The 25893-nt window shown below is 35.1% G+C and overlaps 1 protein-coding gene across 4 annotated transcripts in view; it reads right to left on the bottom strand.

The window, feature by feature from the left end:
* Positions 1-25893, bottom strand: part of trhde.1 (thyrotropin releasing hormone degrading enzyme, tandem duplicate 1) — a 202183-nt gene that overhangs the window by 52352 nt on the left and 123938 nt on the right. For all 4 annotated transcript variants that reach the window (XR_012402103.1, XM_073947198.1, XM_073947197.1 and 1 more), the window contains 2 exons: positions 17322-17387; positions 12181-12368 (listed from right to left, as the gene is read on the bottom strand). Coding sequence is in view for 3 of the 4 variants with exons in the window: in XM_073947198.1 (XP_073803299.1) it covers positions 12181-12368; positions 17322-17387 (254 nt within the window). In the remaining variant the exon portion in view is untranslated. The remainder of the gene's footprint in view (positions 1-12180; positions 12369-17321; positions 17388-25893) is intronic.

Raw genomic sequence — 25893 nt, 5'->3', positions numbered from 1 at the left:
AAAGATTAATTATATATCATGTTTTAACAACAGCGATGCAAGAGAAGAGATCCATCGGCACGTCGTGATATGGTCCAGCTGATATAAAGCTTTGTTCAAGGGGGAGCTGCTGCTGACTTCTCGGAGCTCAGAGTCAAACTTATACTAAAGTTTAAGAGTTTAAAATAACTATATTCTCACAAAAAATATTAAAACTTGATTTTGTGGCATCATTCATTCATTTTCTTTTCAGCTTAGTCCCTTTATTAATCCGGGGTCGCCACAGCGGAATGAACTGCCAACTTATCCAACACATTTTACGTAGCGGATGCCCTTCTAGCCGCAACCCATCACTAGGAAAATTTTGTAACATCGATAAGTATTTATCAAATTATGTGGATTTCCCATGTCTTCATCGGTTTCCTGTGCAGCACATGCCAGTTGTTAAGATGTTTGGGAGAAGCACAGGAACTACCTGTGCATTTAAACCAAACTGGTTTAAATGGAAACTGTATTTGTGAAATAAAACCAACAAACAAGCAAGAAAGTAAGTAAAATGTATTCTTAAAGCACATTTCAGAGACAAAATGTCACAGTAACAAGATGTCAAGTGCTTTACAGTAATTTTCAACTCCAAGCACAAATACCACAGAAATGTATAGCCACCAAGGCATACTTTTAAGATGAGTCTTTATGTGCTTCCCAAGTTTAACAGAGTTCGCAAAGTTAGAGGTCACCTTTGTATAGAGACTTGCAATGGGAATAGCTAAAAGGTCTTGGTCAGAAGATTTCAAGGACCAGACATATGAGTGTGCATGTAAAAGATCTTGGAGACTGACCATAAAAATGTATGTTCAATCTCCTAATCGGTAAAAGGCCTCGCAGCTGCATTCTGCAAACTTGAAATCCATAGATTATTTCAAGCTTGAACAAATCCTGAAATACAACTCATTAAAGAGACCATTAAAATGTACTGGTTTGTAATCTTTTGTGGTATTTGCATGTGCATCTCTTGTGATGATTTCTATAGATTTATTTTTATTTTTTTTCAGCAAGGACCACAAAAAAATTCATCAGTCTAGCATTGTGGCAGTGAACTTTACAAAGGCACGCACCACATTCCTACATAAAATGTCAAGATTTAGTCATCTGATATGAGAAGAGCAGCCTGGATTATTTCCTGACGTCGCTCTCGGATGTGTGGATCATTAGGGATTTGTGTTGGAAAAATCACAGGAATGGACAAAATCCTTTACAAGCTGCTGGTGACTCACCTCAAATCTTTATTAAGACTATATTCATCATATAATGTCTGTTAATTATGTCTGAATAAACCCCTTTCAAATAATGAAAATTGTAATAAAAGAATGTTTCAAAGACAAACTTTTAATTTAAGCTGTAAACGGCAAACACAGGAGATACAGGAACTGAATGTTTACATCGCAGAGGAATCTATAGCTCAGTTGAAGAAACATTACGCATAAGATGAAACAATATGAAGCCCTGCTGGGAAACAGTATTTAACCGCATATGTTTGTAAGGAGACTATAGAGAGAGATTGTGAAGGAGACGAGCGCTGATAACAACACTTCTGAATTCCAGTGATAATAGAAGCATCTGTGTGTGTTCAGATGAAATACATTTACATAAAACCGTGTTCATCAGTGGGATTGAGCAAAATAAGAAAGCAGAAGAAAATTAAAGTTCTCCACAGGCTGGTAATTTGGTGGCTCGTGTTTATGTTCATTTATGGAAGCGTCTGTTATCATCAGCGTTATTTACATCCCTCAGGGACTTCGTGTTCTGGCCCAGAGCTTTAGATAAAACACAAATGAAGGTTTCGTTCTCTGTAGCAGATGGATAAATGCGTGTCAGATGAGACATGTGGGCATCATATTATGTTTATGGAAAGATGCAACGTTTGTTATCTTCAGTCAGTTGTAGATTTTGTTCACTTGCTCTAGAACAGTTTATACAAATACAAAGTAACATGCCATAACAAAAAGCAGTGTATAAGCAATAATCTCCAAGAGCCACGGTTTACAGTGATTCTATAACAGCTAAAGTGCATTGTAAGGCACGATGTGCACTTTACCAAAATTAAACAAAGGCAATAAGACAGTTGCTTTGGCTCATTACAGATAGTGGATTGATCGGGAAATAAGTTACAGGCGTCTGTTTATTAACACAAACACAGCTTAACCGATAACAATGAAGCGACAGAAATATCTATTTTATAGCAGTGATTTTAACAGGGTCAAGAAAAATATGTAAAATGTGAAATGCGGATTCCCATTTTCTATCAATCAATATTTCACATTTAGGACATTTTAAGAAGACATAATCCTAATTTGGTCTTTCTATGATTACAAGCCAACGAACCATTTAAATAGCGCCTTAAATAATGTAACAAACTTTGCCACAACAATGATCAAGTGCTGTACAGTTGGTAAAGTGGCCCAACTGGTTGCCAGGGTGTTCATTTAATGTTTTTGGAGGGTGTTATTTCAGCAATTATTTTTTCTAATATAAAAAAATCTGTCAATAAACTATATGCACAGGGACTTTTGATACTGAATAAGCCAGCTTAAATGCTTCCGGTAAACTGTCATGCTATTATAAAATTGTATCATTTAAGATCTGCTTCATTTAAAATCAATGATCTCTATTAGTTGAGATACAATATAATGTTGGTAACACTGGAGAAGAAGCACTGCATTAAATTGGATTGTCCCACATCATGTCTTTAAATTATGGAAATATGTATCCCCTGCTGGCTTTCAACTAATGTTATGCTAGAACAACTAAATTAACACTTAAGTCTATTTAACGGACTATATTTAAATTAAATTGCATTATCCATGCTACAGTATAAAAGAACCTTATGAAATTGAAAATAGTCACATCAACAATTCACCGGAAGTTTATCGCTAGCTGAATAACATTTGCCGTGCATATAGCCCATTTGCAATAATGACTGAGATGGTGCCTTGAAGTGCATATCAGCGCAGTAAAAGAGTAACAGCTGTGGTCTGTCTACATTTAAAATTCACTGTGATTAAGCAGCATCCACTGTTTTTCTGCGTCTCTCTCTTTGCTCATGGGTTGTGAGCTCTCAGTCTCTCTGTGCGGCTGTGATAATATCTCAGACTCTCTTTAGGGAGCGCTGGCTTTTGCAGTCTATAATGAGTCACTGGGGGCTTTTGTGGCTCAACATGTGTGATTCTGCAGATCCTCCAACACTTTTATCCAATACCGGCTGCACTGAAGAGAGGAAAAAATACAAGTGTCTTCCTTCGAAACCTTCCCTGGATGTTGGGCGTAGTGCGGAGCTTGAGCGGTTGTGTTCATTTGTGCTGTGTAGACTCGTGTTAGAGTTTCAGTCAATCATCGTGAAGCCACTGAGACATGAGAAACTGGACAAAAGAAGATCAGGAATTTCTGCTATATGGATTTAGAAAGACTGTGATATGTTTGATATTGAGGATAACTACAGTATTTACCCTGTAGAGAGCAACTCGAAGCTAAACATTTATGAAACCAAATAGGATGGTGGTGGATTTCTGGAAAATCTGAAATTCTTTGAGTTGAAGAATGTGGATATGCTGATAATTAGAAATTTGCAGACGCATTTACACGTGGCATTACAACTACAGTAAGTGATTAAGCTATCTGAAAGGTATAAAATGAGGTTTAATTTGATCACACATTTCATTAATAGAGTAAGTGCTGATGTGTCTTAAGGACAACTTGCTTGCTTCATACATATGAAGATTTCAGATGCAAAAACCTCTAAATCCATCAGACCTGGACTTAGAGTTTAAGACTTTTCTTGTAAATGAGCATTGTCTATCAGGCTCCTCTGATAAGGTTCAGAAGTTTCATTTTATACGTAATGAAAAGAAGGTTCTTAGCTAAATACCTTTTTTTTTTTTTTCAAAAATGTTTTAACAAGGTAAATTTTCTTGTGAGTCGAAAACCAGCTAAATCCACTTGTGTTTTTTTTTTTATGCAAAACCCTCTAAACACACCTATTGGAACGAGACAAATTAGTTAGTTGTAATTGGTTGAAAATGAAGATGCCATTAGAAATTATTTTACCAAACATAAAACACATTACACAAACCACCTGAAATGTAAAATATATAAATCTGTCAAGTAAGTGGCGGTTCATTCCGCTGTGATAAACCAAGTAAAAAGCAGAAGGAAAATAATGAATGAAATCTGTAAGGTAATAGCATTAATCAATAACATTAAAACTGACATTAATTAAATCTTAACTATCTGTTGTCATTTCTAATATTTGGGATTTGGATTCAATGTAAGTAGAAGAATGTAAACATTGCAAACATTGGAAACTAAGCTTGGTGGATTCAAATTATGTGACGTAAAAACATTGTGAAATATCAATATCTGTGCTTTGTCTGTTAATATAAAAAGCTTATCAGATCTATAGGTATTATGAATTTATACAAATAATGTATAGTTTTATACATAGTTTTTTTTTTTTTTTTTAATAGCTTACATTAGCAAATAAAACACAAGGTAGACATACTGAGCAAAAAGGGAAGCTGTCATTCATTCGATAAAAGTCATAAATACCAAAAAATATAATTGAGAAAAAATAATAGGTTTAAAAGTCCAAAGACTGACCATTATACACCAAAAATTATTAATTTATAATGTTTTAAACAACAAAGATGCAAGAGAAGAGATCCAGCGGCATGTCCTGAGATGGTCTGGCCAATATGTAAAGCTTCACTCGCCTAGCTTAGAGTCCGACACTTACAAAGATGCGCTATCCTTTTACATAAACAGCCGATTTGTCTTTCAAATAACTATATTCTTGCATGAAAAACTCTTAAAACTTGATTTTGTGGCATAATTGATGCACATTTTTGTAATTTGTCCTGTCTGCCATAAAAAGTCCTCATCGGTTTCCAGTGTAGCGCTCGCGAGTTGCTATGATAACTACTAACATACAAACAAATACAAACAAAAAGAGAAGCACATTTATTTAGAAGTGTGATCAAAACTGACTGAAACTACATGTGCATTTACTTCAAAATAATGCACATCCTCCAGCCAATCAGAATCTAGAATATATATATATATATATATATATATATATATATATATATATATATATATATATATATATATATATATATATATATATATATATATATATACAATAACACCTAATATTTATATGTAGGATAATACACACAGCGGGACAGAATGGCTTGATGAACATGAAAGAGAAGTTGAAGATCTCCTACATGGCCTACACAGTCACCAAACTAAATATTATTGAGTGACTTAGTCACTATTCTGCAATCTCTCATTCCCAAGATGAATTGATGCTGTACTAGCTGCAAAAGAGGCCCTGCACCATTCTAATGAATTATACTTACTTGACTTACTTACTTAATTGTTTTGCTCATAAAATATTTAATTTTCATTCACAGAGAAGACATTTTATTTCTTTATTTAAGAAAAGTTTTATTTATTATTATTTTTTTTGTACTGTAGACTTTTTGCTCAAGTGTATTTTCTGGATAACTTCTTTTTCGTGTACAAATAATTTTTTAATGAGCACTAAAGAAAATCAATCACTCGTTGCTTTAAACATTGCTGCTGTGTGCTTTGAAAGACACTCTGGATTTAATGTTTTTGTGCTTGTACTTCATGTGCCCACCGGCATTCTAGCTGATTCGTGCTCAGTTAATATTTCACTGCATTTAGGATGAACATGTGTGTCCTGCACTGTTAACTGTCCAAACACATTACAGTGATGTCACAAACGTATTACTCTGCGGTGGGTAGCTATTTGGTAAACATAAAAATGATGTGCACTGAAAAATCTATAGAGCCGTGGAAAAAAAAACAACAGACCACTTGAAAACCCTCACTTTCTCTGGATTTTTTGTATTTAAAATATTAATGTGTTTCTCTGTAAAGTTAAAAATTCTCAAATCAAACATAAATACTCTCTTTTAGTAATTTTAAAATGTTTTAATTTGTTGTGAATAAAAACAGGCTGATTTCATAACTTTTCTGAAGTTAATTTTAGTTTTATTTTAATTTTTACAGAATAAATCTATATATGTTTCCGCAAATAACTATAACTCATGAATTTTGAGTTTTTTCAGATTTGCAATGATACAAAACGTTGATTTAAAGGTGCAGTATGTGATTTTTACCACTAGAGGGTGCTTATTAACAACAAACAAAGGTGTATTTGGATGATATCATGATTGAGTGTGGAGTCTATTTGTTGTCTACATTAAATCCTATGGAAGTCGTGCAGAAATCATGTTCATGGATGAGCTTAAGAGTTTAAAACGTATTAACATCAAAGTATCACCAGTTAAAATTGCTTATTTCTCTGGATTTGGAAATTCCTCAAAACATGTGTGATAATGTAAGTACTGTGTACATTTGTTTGTTTGTTTGTTTTTGTTTTTTTGTGGATTTTTTATTAATAATAAAAAACTTATATATTGTGCCTTTAAGCATCACTAAACCTGAGCAATAATACAGCTTTCTTCACAGTAGCACTGGTCTTGACAGTTTTATTGCAGGTTGATGACTGATGATTTTTTTTCATGAAGTGCATCTGATGGTCACCAGCTGAGCTTGAATGTGAATCCAGCGACTGCAGATAACTGGCACATAATAAGGCTCAAATCCATCTGAAAACTATAAAATAATTCTCAAGAAGCCACATTACAGAGCAGTCTCCCAGTCTGCAGTGATAAATTCACTTGTGGCATTGAGCGCTAATAAGTTGTTTATATTCTCTATAATCTCACCTCAGCACAAAATCTGTGCTGTGAAAATTCGAGCAGAAGTCAGGTATGATACGAGTGTAAAGGTGTTAATGAAGAAACAGACGTTTTTATAATGGTGAAAATAAGTGCAGGATCTGCAAATTATCTTAGACGTGCCAAATGGTTCAGGATGACTTCAGATGAGATGTTTTAAAGTACAGCATCACAATTTCAGGTAAAAGTGTCACTTTTCTCATACTTTCTAATGACTTATCTTAATTTAGAGTTGTTTTTTAATAGACAGAAAATGTGTCCCTGAACAATTACAGGCTTAATAAGCTAAACAATAATTAACAATGTTCCAGAAAATAATTTTTAAATCATTATTAAAACTGATGACAACATCTGGGAAACCGATGGGAAAGAATACAAGATAAGACTAATCTCTGAGACACACTTGTTTTCCAATTTTACATTCAAATTCACAGTCTTGGCCTAACATTTTACAAGAAAACAGCTGTCAGTGAGGGTCAGGTTTAAACAATAATTCTTTAAACCTTTCACTTTTTTAACAACACCATAAAAGTTATTTTATAATTGCAGAATATATATTCAAATGGGTTTTTATTTCTATAAAAACCAACATGACAATGAGGGCAATGCCGCAATGAGCAAGAAAATCAGTGAGTACCTGAGCATGTACAACATGCTAATATGCTAACAGTCTAATAAAAATAAACAATAAAAGTTATTTCTGAGTTTCAAATAAATATTAAACATTAACGCCATTTATGAGATCAAAGATTGCTTTAAATTTGTTAAAACATAAGAGCGGTTATGGTGTTTAGGGTAAATGTATATCAGAATGATAGCATGCTTGCCTAAAGATGGTATATACTTCTACATCGAGTGATTGCTGTGACCCACAGCACAAGTCTATATACTTCTGCATGCTGTTTGTGTTGCTCTGCAATAACACTTCCAAAACACTAGCTGGCATTGAGGTTTTTCTGTTCCTCTGTATCGAGTTCCTTCAGTGGTGTTTTGTTTTTTCTAAATGCTTCCTTAATGTAAAAGCAGCTAAAACTTGCTTTTTCAGATTTAGGAACGGGCAGATGTGCAACAACCTTAATTATAAGGTAAACACTAAACAAAAGTTTGCAGTTGGTGCTCCTTTATGAGACTCTGCACTTGTAAACGCACAGTCCAACAGGTTGGTGCAGCTCTCAGCTCCGCCCATACTCGTTAGAGCTACCAAGCTGACTAATCACAGAGCTTGCGCTATGCGTCGTTGCAAGGTGTAGTTATATTTTATGAGAGGTGCGCATCAGCGTTGGCATCAGCCACGGCGAGGGCTATGCAACCATACAGAGGCTGCACTGGATCATACGTGTGCACTTGATGCATAAGTATAAACCAGCCTTTATTTTATGGGTCATCTGGACACAAATGAATACCAGGAAAGTTGTAAAACCCTTTAAACTTTACCACACAGGATGGTCTAACAAAACTTAAGGTATTTACTAGTTGCCATTGAAAAAAAATTTATACGTATACGGTTTTGTCACCACTCTGTTGGCACTTAATAAAAAAGTTTCTAATTCTTCTTAAAAACCGAAGGGCAAGAAAGTTAATTACTTCGATAATAGAAAGCAGACCAAAGATAATATCAATATAGCTGAAGTTGTACTTTACTTAAAAGACTCCTTTAATGCAGGTTTGAAAGAGGAAGTCAATTAGCACATCAAGTGTGAAGCTCTTTGCTTGCTGGATTATGGAAGGGCTTCAGCAGAATATCAAAGTGCAGAAAAAAGTGTAACGTGTGTCTTTTTCTGCAGTTTTTTGTGTGGAGTTTGGACCTCTCCAGAAGCAGACCCTTTATGAACTTTAATAAGACAGCGGTGGACATGAAACATACAGAAGGAGTGTGAAATACATTCAAACTGACCTTCTCTGTTTTCCTTTAGTTGCTGCCAATGTTTCTGTCAGCACATTTTGCTAGGCTGGCTTAAAGCCTCAAGTGAGGTGTTACACTGCATTTACAAAGGTGCCAAATCCCCCTGCATTCTGGCAGGTTGTCTGGTACTCAGATGAAAACCCGCCTGAGGGGCAAAACAGGAAAGAGACGCCCCCTACTCACAACACAGCTTGGCTATTGATTCTTGGAGCCGCTGTGCCTCTGAACGCCTCTGCAGAAGAACCGCAGCTCTCAGAAAACACGTTCACGTAGGAGGAGACGCTCGCAGGAAGGTGCCTTTGTCTGCCCTCAACAAATGAACTCAGGAAAGGGATCGACTAACAGATTTCTACCTGTATGTTTCATATTTATCACAACAGAGGGCTTCATGTGAAGGGTTAGCCTAGCCGCACGAAAACAAAGTCTTTGATTATTTGAAGATAATAAATTAAATGCTTTTGTGAAGACTTTAATCTCGCTAGAATTATCTTCTCTACTATTTCTAACAGATTTTATTTCTAATCACATTTAATCAAAAAGTCACAATAAAGTTTTAAAAAAAGTGTAGATATTATAACCTCAAGAGGTTTTGAGGTTGTCTGTTAATTTCAGTTTTTTTGGACTGATTTTATTCTCAATTTGAGAAACTTTTCTTACCATCTAAATGACAAAAAAGCTCAACATTTACTCCGCACACTCTGACTGACAGTTCGGCATTAAGATTCAATTCTTAAGTCAGTTCTTGCACCGCTAACAGTGTCTGATCCTAAACAAAAGGACGATTTCTAAAGAGGATCAGAGGCAGTATTGAATTATTCATCTCACCCTAACAAAGAATTAAACTAATCTATCCGCCAGTGACACACACAGTTTTCTGCGACGACGCAGACGCTGCCAAACAGGATGTGGCAGTGACAGGTTAGCATGGGTCGCTAATATTAAATGAAATGCTCAGATAATAGCAGCTTAATAGCTTGTGTGTTTGAACATGACATGAAATATCATTAATACAAGCAGGGTTGTTTTACACTTTACAGTTCCTCGTGAAAAAAAAAAAAAACAATAAATAAAAATGCAGCGTATAAGCTAGTCTTGCATAGCCAGACATCAAAGTGAACGTCTGAGAAATTATGGCTGCTTTAAATGGTCAAGGACCAATCAATCAAGCCTTGTTTTTTTTTCTGCCCATGTTTAGGAATGTAAAAAGGTCTGCAAAATAGCGGGTCATTATGCAACCTTTATATAATTTTTTTTTTACAAACATTTCAAAAAGATGCCCCATCAATACCAAAATCAGTCTTACAATATCCAAGGTTTTTCCATCATTACATTCTCTCAAACTGTTATTTTTCTTCCTTTACTCTTTTCTACAACCTATATGAATGTGTGTTTGTGTTAGTTTCTGTTAGATTAGTCAATAAACTGTAATTAAAGAAAGTTGCCTGTGCATATTTATGACTCTAATGTCTTAAACGTTGATGTTGTTACTCTGCTTGTTACCCTGCTTTTTTTCTTTTTTAAATTTTTATAGAAATATCCATAGTTGAAGTCAAATGTCCATTCGAATGATCGATTAGTTTGTTCGGATTTAAAGTGTAGATTCCTTTGAAGCCCCTTTCAAATGAATCTTCAATTCACATTGAGCTAATTCGCTACAACTTTCACCATAATCAGTCGGCAAATGAGTAAAAATATTTCTTTTAGAATACACTTAAGGACTTCAAGAATAACTCTTGGTAGTCTTTTAACAATATTACGATGTGAATCTTTTCGTTAAGACTCTCTCTACAAATGAGCATTGTCACAAAAGGACAGCCTTTTCATGTTGGATAAAAGAAGGAGCGGCGCAATACTTGTTTGCTAGTTTCAGCTAGTTTTGTTGCTATTTTGAGAAACTATAATAGATTTTTCATTATACCAAAAAAAACCCGGTCTAAATTCCAGCGAAGAGTTGCGCCTCGCTTACGCACTGCTTAATAGCCTACACAAAAGATGTAAAGCAATACGCAAATATCTTTACGTTTGAAAAAATTAAAATATTAAGGATAGACCATATATAGGATATAATAAGAATATATATGGGATATATATATATAAAGGATTAAAATATTACAAAACATATTATTTTCTAGCCTACATAAAAATGAAAAATCACTGCTTTTATGTCTTCTTCATCTCGGGAGGCTTTTTCAGTTCATTCACAACAATTTGCTTTTGTATAATGTTATTATTATTAGCAGTATTATTTATTATATCAATATTTAAATTTGTTTTATTAAAAACAAGCTTAGATAAGCCCACCTGCAGGTTTTAGTCCATATAGGGCACTGCATGTGTTTTAGGATATAACTCAGGTTTTTAAACAGACTTCGTTATTATTGTTCATTTATTCGTTTGCTGGAAATTAGAACTGAACTGAATAGATGCCCTGTTTAACTGTTTTCTGTTAAAAAAAAAAAAAAAAAAACTGTTAACTGTTTGCTTGTGAAATGCTCAGTTTTTCCAATTACACTTACTTAACGTCCTGTAAATAGCAAATGCGCTTATGGCGCAACACAGCTGGCTCTTAAAGGAAATGGGAGAAGAGACTCTGATTGGTTTATTCTCAAAAAACACGCCTATAACTCATTAAGAAAATAAACTCAACCTGTTTAGACCATGCGCCACAGCGCAATGCGGATTTTGCCGTCCTTAAATTAGCAAAAATGCATTCTGACATGCCCCGAAAGCATTTGCGCCCTGCACTTTGCGCATGGACCGTCAAAATAGAGCCCTCAATGCTACATGTAATGGACCTGGAAATCCTGTATATTTAAACCAATCAGAAGATAGCTTTCAATCTATTGAAGTGTTTCCAAAAAAAAAGTGTGTCGTATGCATCAAACATTTAGCCAGAGGTCCGTGGGCAGTTCTTGGCATGACGTCTGAGGCTGAAACTAGGTCTCTGCTAACTGGCCAGACTTTAGGCTAGTTTAAGCATTTCTTTTATCAGGTTTGCTAAAGGCAGACATCTAAAGACATGCTAGCAGTAAAATATTCACATTGCTTGGATAAGCGAGGAAATCCTCTGGGTTTTCATGCTGCGGGGCGCTAGGCTAGTCTTTAGCTGTCTAGCTGTGCTTATAATCTCCAGATGGCCTATTCTTCTGTATTTCTTACAAAATAACTTAATGTTTAATCTCATTTTTGATCAAAATTTGTTCTCCTTCTCTTCAGTTGCAGAACCGCAGTATTTTGTTTTGTCTGAGCTTGATCTGATCACTGAGGATTCTTAGAGGGAAATCACTGACTTTGTGGGATTTTTGCATTATTCAGCATTGCAACGTTCGGCAAACATACAGACCTCTGTGCAATAACTTTCCTACAGCGATCTATGAGCTTTTGCAGAATCAATGTGAAGAGGTCAGTTGACTGATGGGCTTTCATTTTCATGTAACAACCTGTCACCACTGACATATGGCAGACTACCTTTTGTTGAACAGCTCAGGATTCTGAATCTTGGCGTCTGTGTCGTAGACAAAGTGCTCTTGGGAAATAGTGATGCTGTTGTCCAGACTGTCGTTCTTGCTGATGGTGACGACTGGATAGCCCATCTGTAGAGTCCAGCGGTCCATAACCTGTGTGATGTTGATATCCTTTCCCTCTCGCTGCATAGCCTGTGACGCAAAACACAAAATCACATCACATAGATTCATATATCATAGTGTAGAGCATGTAAAACTGAATAAATTGTACCAGATAAAGTCAGTGATGCTTTATTTATTCATTTAGATTGTAACAAAAATGAAAGATTTAACTAAAAACCCATGCAGACCTTTCAACTGAAATTTAACAGTGAAAAGTAAGTGAACTTTACTGTTCTCATAATCCACAAGCATGAATATCACAAAGCTATTTCCAGCTATCTAACTTCTCTACACAAGCGTGACGCTTGTACAAGAGAAGAATTACATTTATAGGTCTGATTTGTTCAGAGAAAGCTGCTCCTCCTATTTTAAAGAAGTAAAACATAAAATTGGATCTCACGGCTCATTTATGAAGAAAGCCTGTAATACGACTGAGTTTTGTCCCTGAGGGAAATGTGCTGCATACACCGCTCCTCCTTATTCTTTAAAAATGCAACTATAAATGGCTCGGCACGGTGGACAACTGGCAGTTTTCTGAGTCAATTGTTTTCAAAAGCTCTCTGTATGTATGAGGATCGTTTTAATACTTCATGTAGTTTCTTCCATGTTTCACCTTGAGCTGCTGTATCCATTTTTAAAAACGACAGTAGCTGAATGTAAAACACTGAGAATGCTATGAATAACTTGCTGGTGTGTTTTGTGGAGAGAACTGTTTTCCAATGACTTCACAAATTAACAGGAATGATCAAGGTAAACTTCATTTGTCAGAACAAAGAACTCAAAGTTTGGATGGGGTGACATGGTGGCTTGGTGGTTAGGACTGCTGCCTCACAGCAAAAAGGTCACTGGTTTAAGTCCAGGCTGGGTCAGTTGGCATTTCTGTGTGGAGTTTGCATGTTCTCCTTGTGTTGGCGTGGGTTTCCTCCGGGTTCTCCGGTAGCCTCCACAATCCAAAAACATGCACAATCGGTGAATCAAAGAAACTAAATTGGCCGTATTGTATGTGTGTAAATAAGTATGTATGGATTTTTCCCAGTATTGAGTTGCAACTGAAGGGGCATCCACTGTGTAAAATATATGATAGATAAGTTGGTGGTTTAATAAAGGGACTAAGCTGAAGGAAAACTATTGAATGAATGTTTGGATAGTTGATGTTTTTCAAATGGTGCCGTGACCCGGGTATGGGGGAGGATGCTATATGGTTCAGGATGCTAACTGACAGTATGTGTTGTACAGGTAAACCTCAATCCCTCAGCCTAAAACTATACCTCTACTGCACACTTTATGATAGATATAAAAAAATATATTTTACTGTTTTTCTTTTCTTAGAATGGCTTAACTTCAAATTTAGATCTTTCCTTTTAATTAATAATTTTGTTGTTAATTTTTTATTTAATATCTGTTACAGTATTATAAGTTTAACACAGAACTTATGAATGACAACTTATACTTACTTTTCAACAACTGATGTACCAAAATCTTTCATTTAGTCTATTCTTTTTTGCTGAATATTATTAAAAACAAACATAATATTGTATTATCATGTATACAACATTCAGTAAATATAAATATTTTCCCCAGTAAATATTATAACATATAATTAACAAGTCTGTTATATCCAGATGCATCAGAATAATGTAGCTACTAGCTAACAATATTTATATATTATACTATATACTATACTACGCCTGTCTCATCTGTCTCTGAGCTAACTTACTTGAACTGTCTCCATTTCTGCTCTTATCTAATGTCCATCTGCATCATTATCATAGTCACTAAAACCAATCTCGTCCTTACATTCATCTGCAGGAAGAGTCAGTTCTCTCCTTTTCGTCTTTCACTCACAACAGAACATGGTGGTGCTCGCTAATACACTGTTCTTTGTGTTTTTATCTTTTCAAAAGTAGTATTGTCAATTAAATTTGATTTTATCCATAATTCAAATTCCATTAACATACAACTAATCAACATTATATTACTAGCATTCCTGTTGTTATTGTTACAACTTAAAAGATCACAGCAGACCTTGCTAACTAGTTAACCTATTGCAATATTGCACATTCCACTATTGCACAATGTTGCCATTTGGCAACAAACACATTTGATCGATTTACAAAAAACGAATTTGATAAAAACTTTGTAAATATGTCATAATAACTCACTTGAGGGTTTTTTTTATTTTTAGTGGATTTGACTTGAGTTGATTCTTTGTTTTTATTGACATTTACATTTGTATTCAGCAGCTATTAACAATAAACGCCAGTCTGTCAGAAATCGCTCCACAGAAAAACACTGAATGTCAAAGCACATCATTGGCCAAACTAAGGTCTTCTCTTTCCAATAACAAAAAAAAAAAAAAAAAAAAAAAAAAAAAAACAGTTGAATGTTGGTCTTAAAGAAACAGTGGCAGGGGAAATTAACATAAATATGTTCCATAGAGAAACACCAAGCGGTAGAGGGCTAGCAACCGATTCTAGATCCAGTAGTCTTTAACATCTTTGTTCATGTAACTGCCATTCAGTGCCGACTTTTGCTGTATTGAGCTCCATTTTAGGTTTACCAAGAATGAACAAAACAGGAATCAATTGTCCACAGTCCAGCCTTTTGTGTGCTTCATATGAGAAGTATCTGTATCACTGTCAATACAAAGTCAATATTTTTAGAGGTTTTGTTTCAGTCCAGATCTAGCTGTTTGTTTTTGGTGGTGGATGGTAAAGCAGTCTGCTAGGTTTTGGATCAAAGCAAATTTCATTGGCTTCACAGATATTTCCAATCATTTCTATTCGCTGCATCCTAAATATTTGCAGCATTTCATATTTACTAAGTCCATTTGGTATTTTAGTCTGAAATTGTTTAAAAAGCTGTGAAGGTTTACAGTGTTTCTGCAGCAGCACAGAGTCAGTGTGTTGTTTTGACCCGAGGGATTAAAGGGGAATGTGGTGACAGAAACAAAAGTGCTCTGTCAGGCTCTCTTGCTCTTCTGTAAACTTCAACCTGACCAGATCAGGCAAGCATGTGCACTAGTGAAACTCTTGCTTATACAGATTATTATAATCATCATGAGCATTAAAATATGAGCATAACCAAGCTGACTGATGAGTGTCTAGAATATATAACAGAAACTGGATGACTTTTCACATTTGTAGATGACTCACGGTTTGTTTACCGTATGAGAGAAGAGGCTGATGACGGCAACTCATGTTCCTATTATGAATCATTTTCTGTAGGAAGGCTTTCACGAAGCTACAGTACCTTTACTCTGGTGGAAATAATTAAAGCAAGTGAAGGCCAGTCCGGCGATGGGTCGTGAGCTTGACAAAGGGCTTTGTGGGCGCTAAGCACTGCCAGATTATTGCAGCAAATTGGATTTCATGAATAGCTAATGAACACAGCGCATATCAGTATTCATTAGATGATGGGCTGTCACAGACTGTTAATGTAGCTAAATTCGTCAGTGCCTCACAAACACGGTCACTGAGACGATACAGGGGTCTAGGTTCGGCTACTTCGTATGAATTCACCTTTAAATCTCTTCAGTTCAGAGAGAAAATGAAAAAGAGTCGCCCATCAGCCGGGAGAGTGATGTGAATGACAAAACGCTTCACTCAACACTGATAGCCGCTAAATGTCCTGCTGGTATATTACAAAGTATAATAACGTTGAGATTACGCTTGAAAGTAATCTCATTAAAGTCATGACACTTGTGAGATGAGCACTGAGAAGACTTGCTGAGAGTCGTCCGACTTTAAAAGCAGATCTCAGTGTTCAGGACTTGAACTCAATGCTCGGTTTCTCTGTGATTATGGCTGTTGGCTACGTTTCTTAATAATCACCCACTTTCATTCTTGCTTCCGCTTGATGAATCAAGTTCTTTTCATGCCCTAAAATGCCTTTTAAAAAAGTTTAAACTTTGATATTAGCAAGTTATAGTTTTAAATGACATCTTTATAAATTACAACAGCACTGTACAGATGAGCTAGCACGTTAGCATTTTGTAGATTAACATGTCCACCTAAATAATTGTCCAAAATTGTGTTTTATCAGTTAGATGTGGTACAGTATATCCTATGATTATTTGATAAACCATGAAAACATTTAGCCGATGCGCAGATAATGGTGTATAAAGAATTCCTGAAAGAGCATTAGCATCTTAATGTTAGCCTTTCTGGTAATTAAACAGAAGGAATTATGGGAAGTGAAGTGTGCCACTAACAATATATGTTTGCTAAACCTTCAGTGGTACTACAAAAGACAGAGAAACTGAAGCAGCGGATCACAGAAAACACACCTGAGTGTTTCTGTCAGGAGGGGGACAGTCATGCCAAACCAAATAAATACTGTATTCCTGAGGCCAGAGTCAAGCATTAAATAGGTCAACTTTCCTCCAGCAGACGATCATTTTTAGATTTTTCTTTGGTTATTTTTGACTACACCTGAGCTAAAGGGTTAACACTCATGGTCGAGACTCACCAGGCTTGTCAACAATTATTTTACACTTCACTAATTAAGATTCAAGTCATTTATAAACTGATTAAAATCAGCAAAATCAGCAGAAAGACTTGATTTGCAGTATCTGAACATTTGCATTCAGCAGGTTTGCAGTGATGAGTTTTCTGGATCAATATCTGACCTTCCTCTGTAAGAAACATTTCCATTTTAAGTGAAACCTCAAGTGTAGAAGCAAGAGAATCAAACACAACCCAGACTCTTTCCCATGTGGCATTTGTATAAAGCCCATATGCGTTGATGTGAGTAGGTGGTGTGTTGGCATAAATTGTGCTCTGCTGATGATGTGCAGTTATATAATGGCCTCTGACCCAAATGCAGCGTATGAATCTCTGAGCACCTGCAGGAGCTTCACTCACTGAATTTAAGTGGGTTGAACACACACAATTTCACTCGCTGCTCAGCGTTAACTGACCCCAGCCATGATTCCTGCTCACGGATGTAGGTCTCACACCCAGAAGATGTGTAAAATCTTACCTCTGAGAGTTTGTTCCACAAGTCATCTCTTGCTGCGTTCCCGTACATATGCGTCATCAAGTAATCCTGCAAACACACAGAGACGCAGATCAATATTGGAAGAAGAATAGATTGGACTTGGACAGGAATGCCAACTTGGGAAACCGAATAAGCCCAAACAATAACATTACTAATCCTCTCAATTCAAGCTGAACTTATGCAAATCAGCAGCAGATGTTTGGGTGTGATTGGCTGTCAGTTCAAGGAGGACCATAAGGAGACCAATTAGAGGCTGATTATGTTGTTCAAGTCGATGCTGCATCAGTGTGTGTCCCTGCATGAGTAAAATACAAATCAGCATCATGATTTTACAAGAGTTGCATTCAAGACACAAAAGATGGGGAAGTTATCCACATTATAATAAGCATCCTGAGTTTTGAAGGGAATAACTGGTGAAAAGCACTGATTCCTTCAGTGAATAAAAAAGTAATACTGTTAAACTGTTCTCCAATGTGTATTACATTTACCACTATATACAGTATGTCATTACAGTTTTTCTCAGTCACTTTGGTGCATTTCTCACAACACGATTTACATTTGCACAACAGTTATTGCATTTCTCATTCCTTATAAAAATTGCATATGCTTTTGCAAAAATTAACTAAACTTGTGAATGCTGAATAGCCATTCCATATAAAACCAATAGTCCTCATTTCGTTACTTGAGTCATTACGTACAAAACTATTGAACTAGTTGTCAAAATCTGTTAAGCTAATTTTATAAAACAATTTTAAATCTTTTTTCCTAAAAATGTCTTTTAAGTTGAACAATTTCATGAATGATTTACAGACCTGTGTATGTTGTAGGTTCAGTTGGAATATGTACTGCAATATTGTTTACAGTTAAGCACAGCTCTACCTAAAGGAAGTTTATGTTTGTTGTAAATAAGAGTGTATTTTTTTTTCTTCTGCCCAATGCTGTGAATAGATTCGAATTGCAAAGAGCAAATGCAGTAAAAAGGTGAAACATACATGTTCAGTGTCTTGTACTCAGATACCTCACTAAATGCAGTGATGTCTTACTTTTCTGTAGTTTTCAAATGGCTGTGTAAATAGTATCTAGAGCTGTCTTAAGCATTTTCAGGAAGTGTCACCAAAAATTTTTGCATTGGAAAAAATGTGTTATCGTCATAATGAAAACATGACAAAGCCATTTGACTATCTTGTTTATAAACAATGTTGTCAGGAATTTTCATCTTCATGACACTGACACTTCCATTGACATCAATACTTGCTTTTGAGGAATGAGCTATCCATTTTGAGCAAGTGACATGCTTTTGCAGGTTATCCACTAGGTTTTGCAGTTAGTTCTAATTGTTTTAAAAATCGCATTAACTATTGTGCAAATGTAAATAGTGTGAATTTTATCTAGTAAACATTTTAATTGGAACAAAATCAATTTATTGTTTGACCTATTATTCTAAAATTCTGATAGTACATGGTTTATATTGGCCTTAACCTCACTTCATTTTAGCTTTCAGGAGACAATTATATTGTCTGTTTTTATTTTCATTAGGTCAATCAGCATGAGCAATTCTGAGTGTTTTAGTGGATTTAAAAATAATTAGTGTCAATTTATTAGTTTTAATGTATATTTTTGCATACTTTAATAAGCTGTCTAAGCAGCTGTTGTCTTAGTTGTCTAACTAAGCCTAAGCTAAGAATATTCATTTAATTTAGATATAATTGGTCAAACAACATATTATTTATTGACATTTTTACAATATTAAATGAATCAATTCACATGCATGATGAGTTTTGGAAACATTTCACTCTAAGTCAACAAAGTGTATATAAAACGAAATAAATCATACTTAATATGTTCTAATCCAAGTGTCTCAATTTCAAACACAGACAAATATGCACTAAAAAGTGGAAGTAATGAATGTGTTGTGTATTATTGAAGCAAAGACACCAGTGGGTGTTCATTTGACTGCTAAAAGACTTTAATCTGTTAAACAGCGGCAGCTCTTCATTATCAGTCGTATTCTGCCCCGCAGTCTCAGTGATACAGGTGGTGGGCGACATGAAGATGAAGGAGTCTGATCCTGGAAAGCACATTTACATTCATCTGATAAGAACATCTGGTGGGAGGCCTTTTCCCCGCTTTACCAGATTCCTTGATAACTTTTGACTGACCGTGAGCGATAAACCCATCAAGTGTAAACTGCTCCATGTTTCATGTTGAGTCGATAGATCAAGCTGACAAAATAAATAAGTATATATATATATATCTGAAAGATGGAATTACTGTAATTCTTCTCAAACCAAATTTTGCAGAATGATCAAGCTGCTCTGTGATAACAAAATTATATTATTGACTTTATGAAAAAAAAAATCTAAACAAAACATAAAAGTAGTCTAAAATCACTTTTCATTTTAACATTATTACATTTTAACACATTAACACTCTGGTTAAGTATCTATGATGTAAACAGATGGTTTGATTAGCTTATTCCAGCTTTATTAAATTCATTCAAAGTAAACACAAATTGATTTAAGAAATGTGGAATTTTACAATGTTAGTCGCCTGACTGAAGTTCAGTATAGACATGCTGAATAGAAATTTGCATACGCCTTGGTCTGTCTGCATGTACAGCATAACAAATAATAAACTGCACTTGAAGTTTTAGTAAAAAATTAACAATGAAACACCCAATACCGTACAAAATTTGCAACACAATTTCACAGCAATTTGTAACTTTTTGATTCAGTGACTACTTCATATGAATTAGTATAATGTATTTTATATATTTGAGTAAGATTTGCATATTCCCAGTGATGATTGGGTTTAGGGATGGGATTTGGATGCATATTTCATTTTAAAACAAAATGAAATAAATTAGAAACCTCTACATTGTAAAACATTATATGAACAATTAGTTATGACAGCATATGTTTTTAGCTAATTGTAACATATTAAACTAAGTTAGTAATGTTCTAACTTACTAAGTTATGCGAGCAGTTTTAAGTCAGTTTAACATAATACAGTTCAATGGAATCATAAAGTGAACTTGGTTTAGCTTAAAAACTTAAGGCAACTAGGACATTTTATATTGTAACAATTAGTAAAATAAGGGCATTTACATTACAGATTGGGTTGATATATGCTACCAAAACAAAGAAAAAAATATTAATGTGTGAAATCGGCATGTAATGACATGTGCCATGAATCAGTCATATTTATTCTAATTGCAACACTTGTAAACATCTTAATCATAATATTAGCCCCTTTAACACAGTGATACTGATTCCATAACAACCTTATTGGTAAATTTAAAAAAAAGTGCTATTCACACAGGTAAGGACTTTCTGGAGTTGTTCTGGAAAAGATCATTCACACATCCATTCTAAAATACCGGTACATTCATTAATCAGAAATGATCTCTAAACGGCTGCGCTTGTATTTGTAAGCATAGAAGGAGTTGGGCTTCTGTTGATGGTTTCACTTTTATTTTAAAGCTTTATTATTCATGCAGCTGCCTTTTTTCCAGAGACATCCAAAGGCAGAACCGAGAACCGCAGCAAAATGTTTACACACTTGACTACATTACAAATTCTGTGGATGGATAAGTTGTGATGAAAACATATTGAGGAACACTTTTGCATGTTATGATGTTTATCATGAATATTTTCTGGATAATTTTTTATCCAGATGGCATTAAGAAGGAACGTAGAATTGTTAGTTAACTAATATCTAGCTGCTAAATGTGTCAGGAAAAAGGCTTTTATTTTTATAAACAAAACGGATGTGAATGAACCTGAATGTTCGGATTGGCTGGAGTAGACGCCTCACGTCAGCACGTTCTAATCGTGAACACTCTTTCTGGCAATTTTCTTTCTGCGTTCACAAAGTGCAAGGAAAAATTGCCGGACGAATTTATCGTTATTTTCAAATTAGGTCTGTTCACACATTTGCCAGTAATTTTCCGGAAAGGTCTGCATGTGTGAAAGGGGCAATTGTCTTATTCAGAATTAGGTAAATTATTAGATGCCTGATGTTCATGAAAATGTACCTACTGAAACCATCATTCATCACCATTAATTAAAGTGAGACTGCACACAAATCTCATTGGCTCTTTTGTGTATTTTGATGCACCAGTTTTGAATTCCAAGTTTGTGACTAAATAACTGAACAGTCAAAACAGTTGGATTTTTGAAAGTCATAAGAGTGAGCAGATGAAGACAGGGTTGGTTATTTTGGAGTGGCCAATTCTTTTAATGAGGCAATTGCTTCAGTCTTTGCTTCCTGAATCGAATCTGCTTGTTCAAACGTGGACAGGAGTCATGCTGAGAGGTCTGCGCAAATTGCATTGGGATCCTGAAAACGTGACTCGGTCCAGCTGGCCTTCTTCTCTCTACATGCTCTGCTGAGCTCTCAGAGAGTCTGGGATTTGAGTCTGGAGCTGCACCAGATTCATGTTACCATCCTGATGAATCTGTTTTAAGCAAGACCAATTCCTTCCTTCCTCTCTCTCTCTTTCTCTCTTTTTATATCTTTGGTAAAGGTATTCCCCTGAGGCAGAGTGACCATGTGGCATAAACCTGCCTCTGATAGGGCCGTCACAGTGTGTTGTCATTATTTTGACACTGATTTGTTCTGCAGGAGGAAAGAGGAGTAAAAATAAATCCAGTCATTCAGTCAGTCAGTCAAATGTGAGTAATATGTTTGTGTGTGTATGTGTAGGCCACAGAAATTGACACAAATTGTGAAGGCCCAGAAAGTTTTGTGCATCATCTACTCCTAGATTTTCTCAAACTTTCCATTTTCTTAAACTTCAATATTTTGAAGTGGTAAAATTAATTAGAAATTAAAATCAATCAATCAATCCATCCATCCATCCATCCACCCTCCCACCAACCAACCAACCAACCAACCAATCAATCAATCAATCAATCAATCAATCAATCAATCAATCAATCAATCAATCAATCAATCAATCAATCAATCAATCAATCAATCAATCAATCAATCAATCAATCAATCAATCAATCAATCAATCAATCAACAAACCAACCAACCAACCAACCAACCAATCAATCAACCAGGATCCCATCTACAGGAGAAAAATGTTACATGCTAATCAGCTATTCAGTCATCTAACATCAATTATTTTTCCCCCAGTGTTATAAATATGCCATTGTTCATTTGCCGGATCGTATTTTTCTTTTTTGGATTTGGCTCTATTTAGAGTAAAGTGGCAAGATATTAATTTTCAGCCTTAACACCTGAGATCATCGATCGGCCTGCTATGTTGTTGTGTTTATTTCCTCCATTTGGACAATTATTGACATTTTCATACAGTTTAAAGAATCTTGACACAGTGGAGTTTATTAACAAGGTGATAAATCCACGTGAAAGCATTGAATATAAACTCTGTTTTGTGTCAATCTTTAGTTTGATGTGATTTATTGCTTTTGGATTCATTTGCCAGCTTGTTTTGAACTGATTTTCATCCGATTACTGTTTATTTAAAATTTAAAAAATGGACTCTCACCCTCTAAATATTTTTAATAAACTATATTGCTAAAATAAGTGTCAATTAAATAATTAATTATTTAGATTCCCTGCAATAAACAACTTTTGTCCTTCAAAGTGTAACTTTTATTAAATGTTAAAATTAAAAGTGTGAATTTAAATAAAAAGGTATCGTATCTGTGCCTTTTTTGATGCATTTTTTTTTTTACATTCTTGTTTTGTCTTTCTGTTTTGAAATCTAGTTTATTATATTTTTAAGCATGTTAAATTTATATGGTTATCTTAAAAACATGGTCTTTGAATAAAGTTTGCCATCCTTTTTCATGGATTTTTCATGGATTATTTTATCAATAAATCATTAAGTAAATAAATAAATGGCTGTATTTCTTGGGAAAATGTTTAGTATGATTTAATATAATGATTATGACTGCCTAACACTTATTGGCTAATAGCTGCATTTTGCAGGTGTATGTGGACATTAAATTGTATAATTCAACCTTGTCCCTGGCATCCAATTTCATTCTGCAAGTAGAAATCGTCTGCTGAATGAGATTGTTGCAGTATGAAATACCCACTTGGCTAATTTGCATACATTTGCATAGCAGCGAGGGACCACTCAAAGCTATTTTATGTTGGTGTTGACATTTTCCACTCTGCTTGGCCTAAAAGTGTGTATTTTAATGCCTGTGTTGCTACCCACCACAGTTTAGTGACCAAACGTGCTTACAGAGAGACAGAAAAGAGAGATACACACAGACAGCCAAAGCACAGTGAGTCGTCATCTATGTAGTAAGACAGCACACAAACCTAACTTAAACTATATGTGAGTGATCTGGAATGTTCTACATTATTGTCTATATTGTCCTACTCGTGCATGGAAGTTGACTAGTAACAGTAAGTCGGTTAGCATATGTTGCTAAACACTTCACTAGCACAGACAAAGACTGAAAGATTTTAACCTAAAGACATTTGCAAAAAAAAAAAAGAAAAAAAAGGAGCTTCAGGGGTAATTAATGCATTGGTGCTCTTTAAAAAGGGGGATAAGGGATTGGAAAGTATACAAAAAAGCATTTGAAAAATACCTCCTGATAAAAGACAACATCCGCCATTCTCCAATTCTCGTACTGCTCTCCTGACAAAAATGCTTGCAGCACACACACAACTTTGCTGTAGTGGCCCTGACAGGATCGCAACAAACCCCGTAGATTATAGCACACGCAATCATGAATAATTAAGAAGCTGGCTCTTCTCATAGGATTAGAAAACTCCACTATATATAATAATGAGAATTAACCGCTGCATCATCTTTGCACTTGCAGTTTTGCGCTACATTGCCGATTTTGATCCCAACCCAAAAATAATTTTAAACCCGGAAGCTGAAATTAGCTGACAAAAGCTCATAATTATCCAGTTTTTCCCACAATTAAAGTTGACAGGTGCTAACATTGTCTTAACTGATGCTCAACACACACAAATTTGTTAAAATCTACAAAAAAGTACTCGAGGGTTTCGTAAACCTTTAACATTCATAAAAAGTGACAATCCATACAATGATATGATTCAACAATCAATCTGATTCAACACAAATGTAACCAGTGGTGGAAAGAGTACTAAAAAAACATTCTCAGGTAAAAGTACCATTACTTGTCAAATAATGTAGTGCAAGTAGAGTAAAAGTGTTTTACCACTTAGGGTGTGAGTAAAAAGTAGTCCTTCTAAAAGTATTCAAGAATAATGGGTAATATGCTGTGGAAAAGATGCCACCTTGTAGCCTGCAAATTACCAGTGTAGCTTAGTGTCATACTTGTAAAATTGTTTCGCATTGTAAGTTAAATTATTTGTCATTGGACACTACATTTAAAATATGAGATTCATTTATTGTGAGAACATCGAGCACTAATATACTGTATGCACCTATGACAAGCTGACAGAAAGCAGGCTGATGTGCTAACATGTAGAGCAATATATGTGTAACCTAACGGACAAAAATTTTGCTGTGCACTATAGAATATGTTAACACTTTGAGTCCTGACTAACAAGCTACGAGTGTCTAGCAAACCAAACCATATATGATCTATGCAGTTTGTACATGTATTTGAAAACGTAACATTCTGTAGAGGCAGCACAGTGGTTGAGTTTTTCATGGGTTTCCTCTGAGTGCTCCCACAGACATGTGGTGCGGTATAGGTGAATTGAATAAATCAAAATTGGCCATTGCTTATGAGTGCGTGTGTCAATGCGAAAGTGTATGGGTGTTTCCCAGTACTGAGCTGCAGCTAGAAGGGCATCAGCTGCGTAAAACACATGCACAAAATAGTTGCAGGTTCATTCTGCAACACTGATAAATAAATAAATTAGCCAAAGGAAAATGAATGAATAAATTAACATTCTGTAGTGCATTTAGTTATTGTTTAAAGCAGTTTGGTGATTTCAGTCATCATACAGTAGGCATCCTTCATCTTCGCATCAGTAACATGCAGTCTCTTGGTCAATGAGTGTAATGATTTTGCATCTTTTTATACACTTTTAATGCGTCCACACAATACATGTTTGATACATTTATAAAGTGTCTATGCCTAAAATGTACTCAAGTAAAAGTACATATGTTGAAACTACCTATTAAAGTTTTATTCCAGAGAAAAACTACTCAATTACAGTAATTTAAGAATTTAAACAAAGATTAAGATCAGTCACTGTGGTATTTTAGGAAGTTAACCTTGTTATGAGCCTAAGATCAGTTCCTCAAACACTGACTAATAGGAGCACAGTTATATTACAGCTCACACAGGATACTATTGTAGACATGCAGCTTTCTCTCTGGTTTTATGAAAGTTTTACCTTAACTACTTAACTTTTTATGCACATGCATAAGAATGATGAGTGAATGAGGCAATCTTTCCATCCCTAGTCTACACTAGACACTAGACACACAGCTTAAATTGGATCTCATTTCATAAGTCAAAAAAAGATTCCATTATGAATGTTGTGTAAGTAATTAATTCACTGTAATTAGCAGTGGCTAGTTATTCTTCAGAGACTTTTTAGGATTAAATAA

This window comes from Danio rerio, chromosome 4 (assembly GCF_049306965.1).
Source record: "Danio rerio strain Tuebingen ecotype United States chromosome 4, GRCz12tu, whole genome shotgun sequence".
Lineage (NCBI taxonomy): Eukaryota > Metazoa > Chordata > Actinopteri > Cypriniformes > Danionidae > Danio > Danio rerio.
Note: the sequence above shows the minus strand (reverse complement) of the source record. Positions and strands in the feature narration are given on the sequence as shown.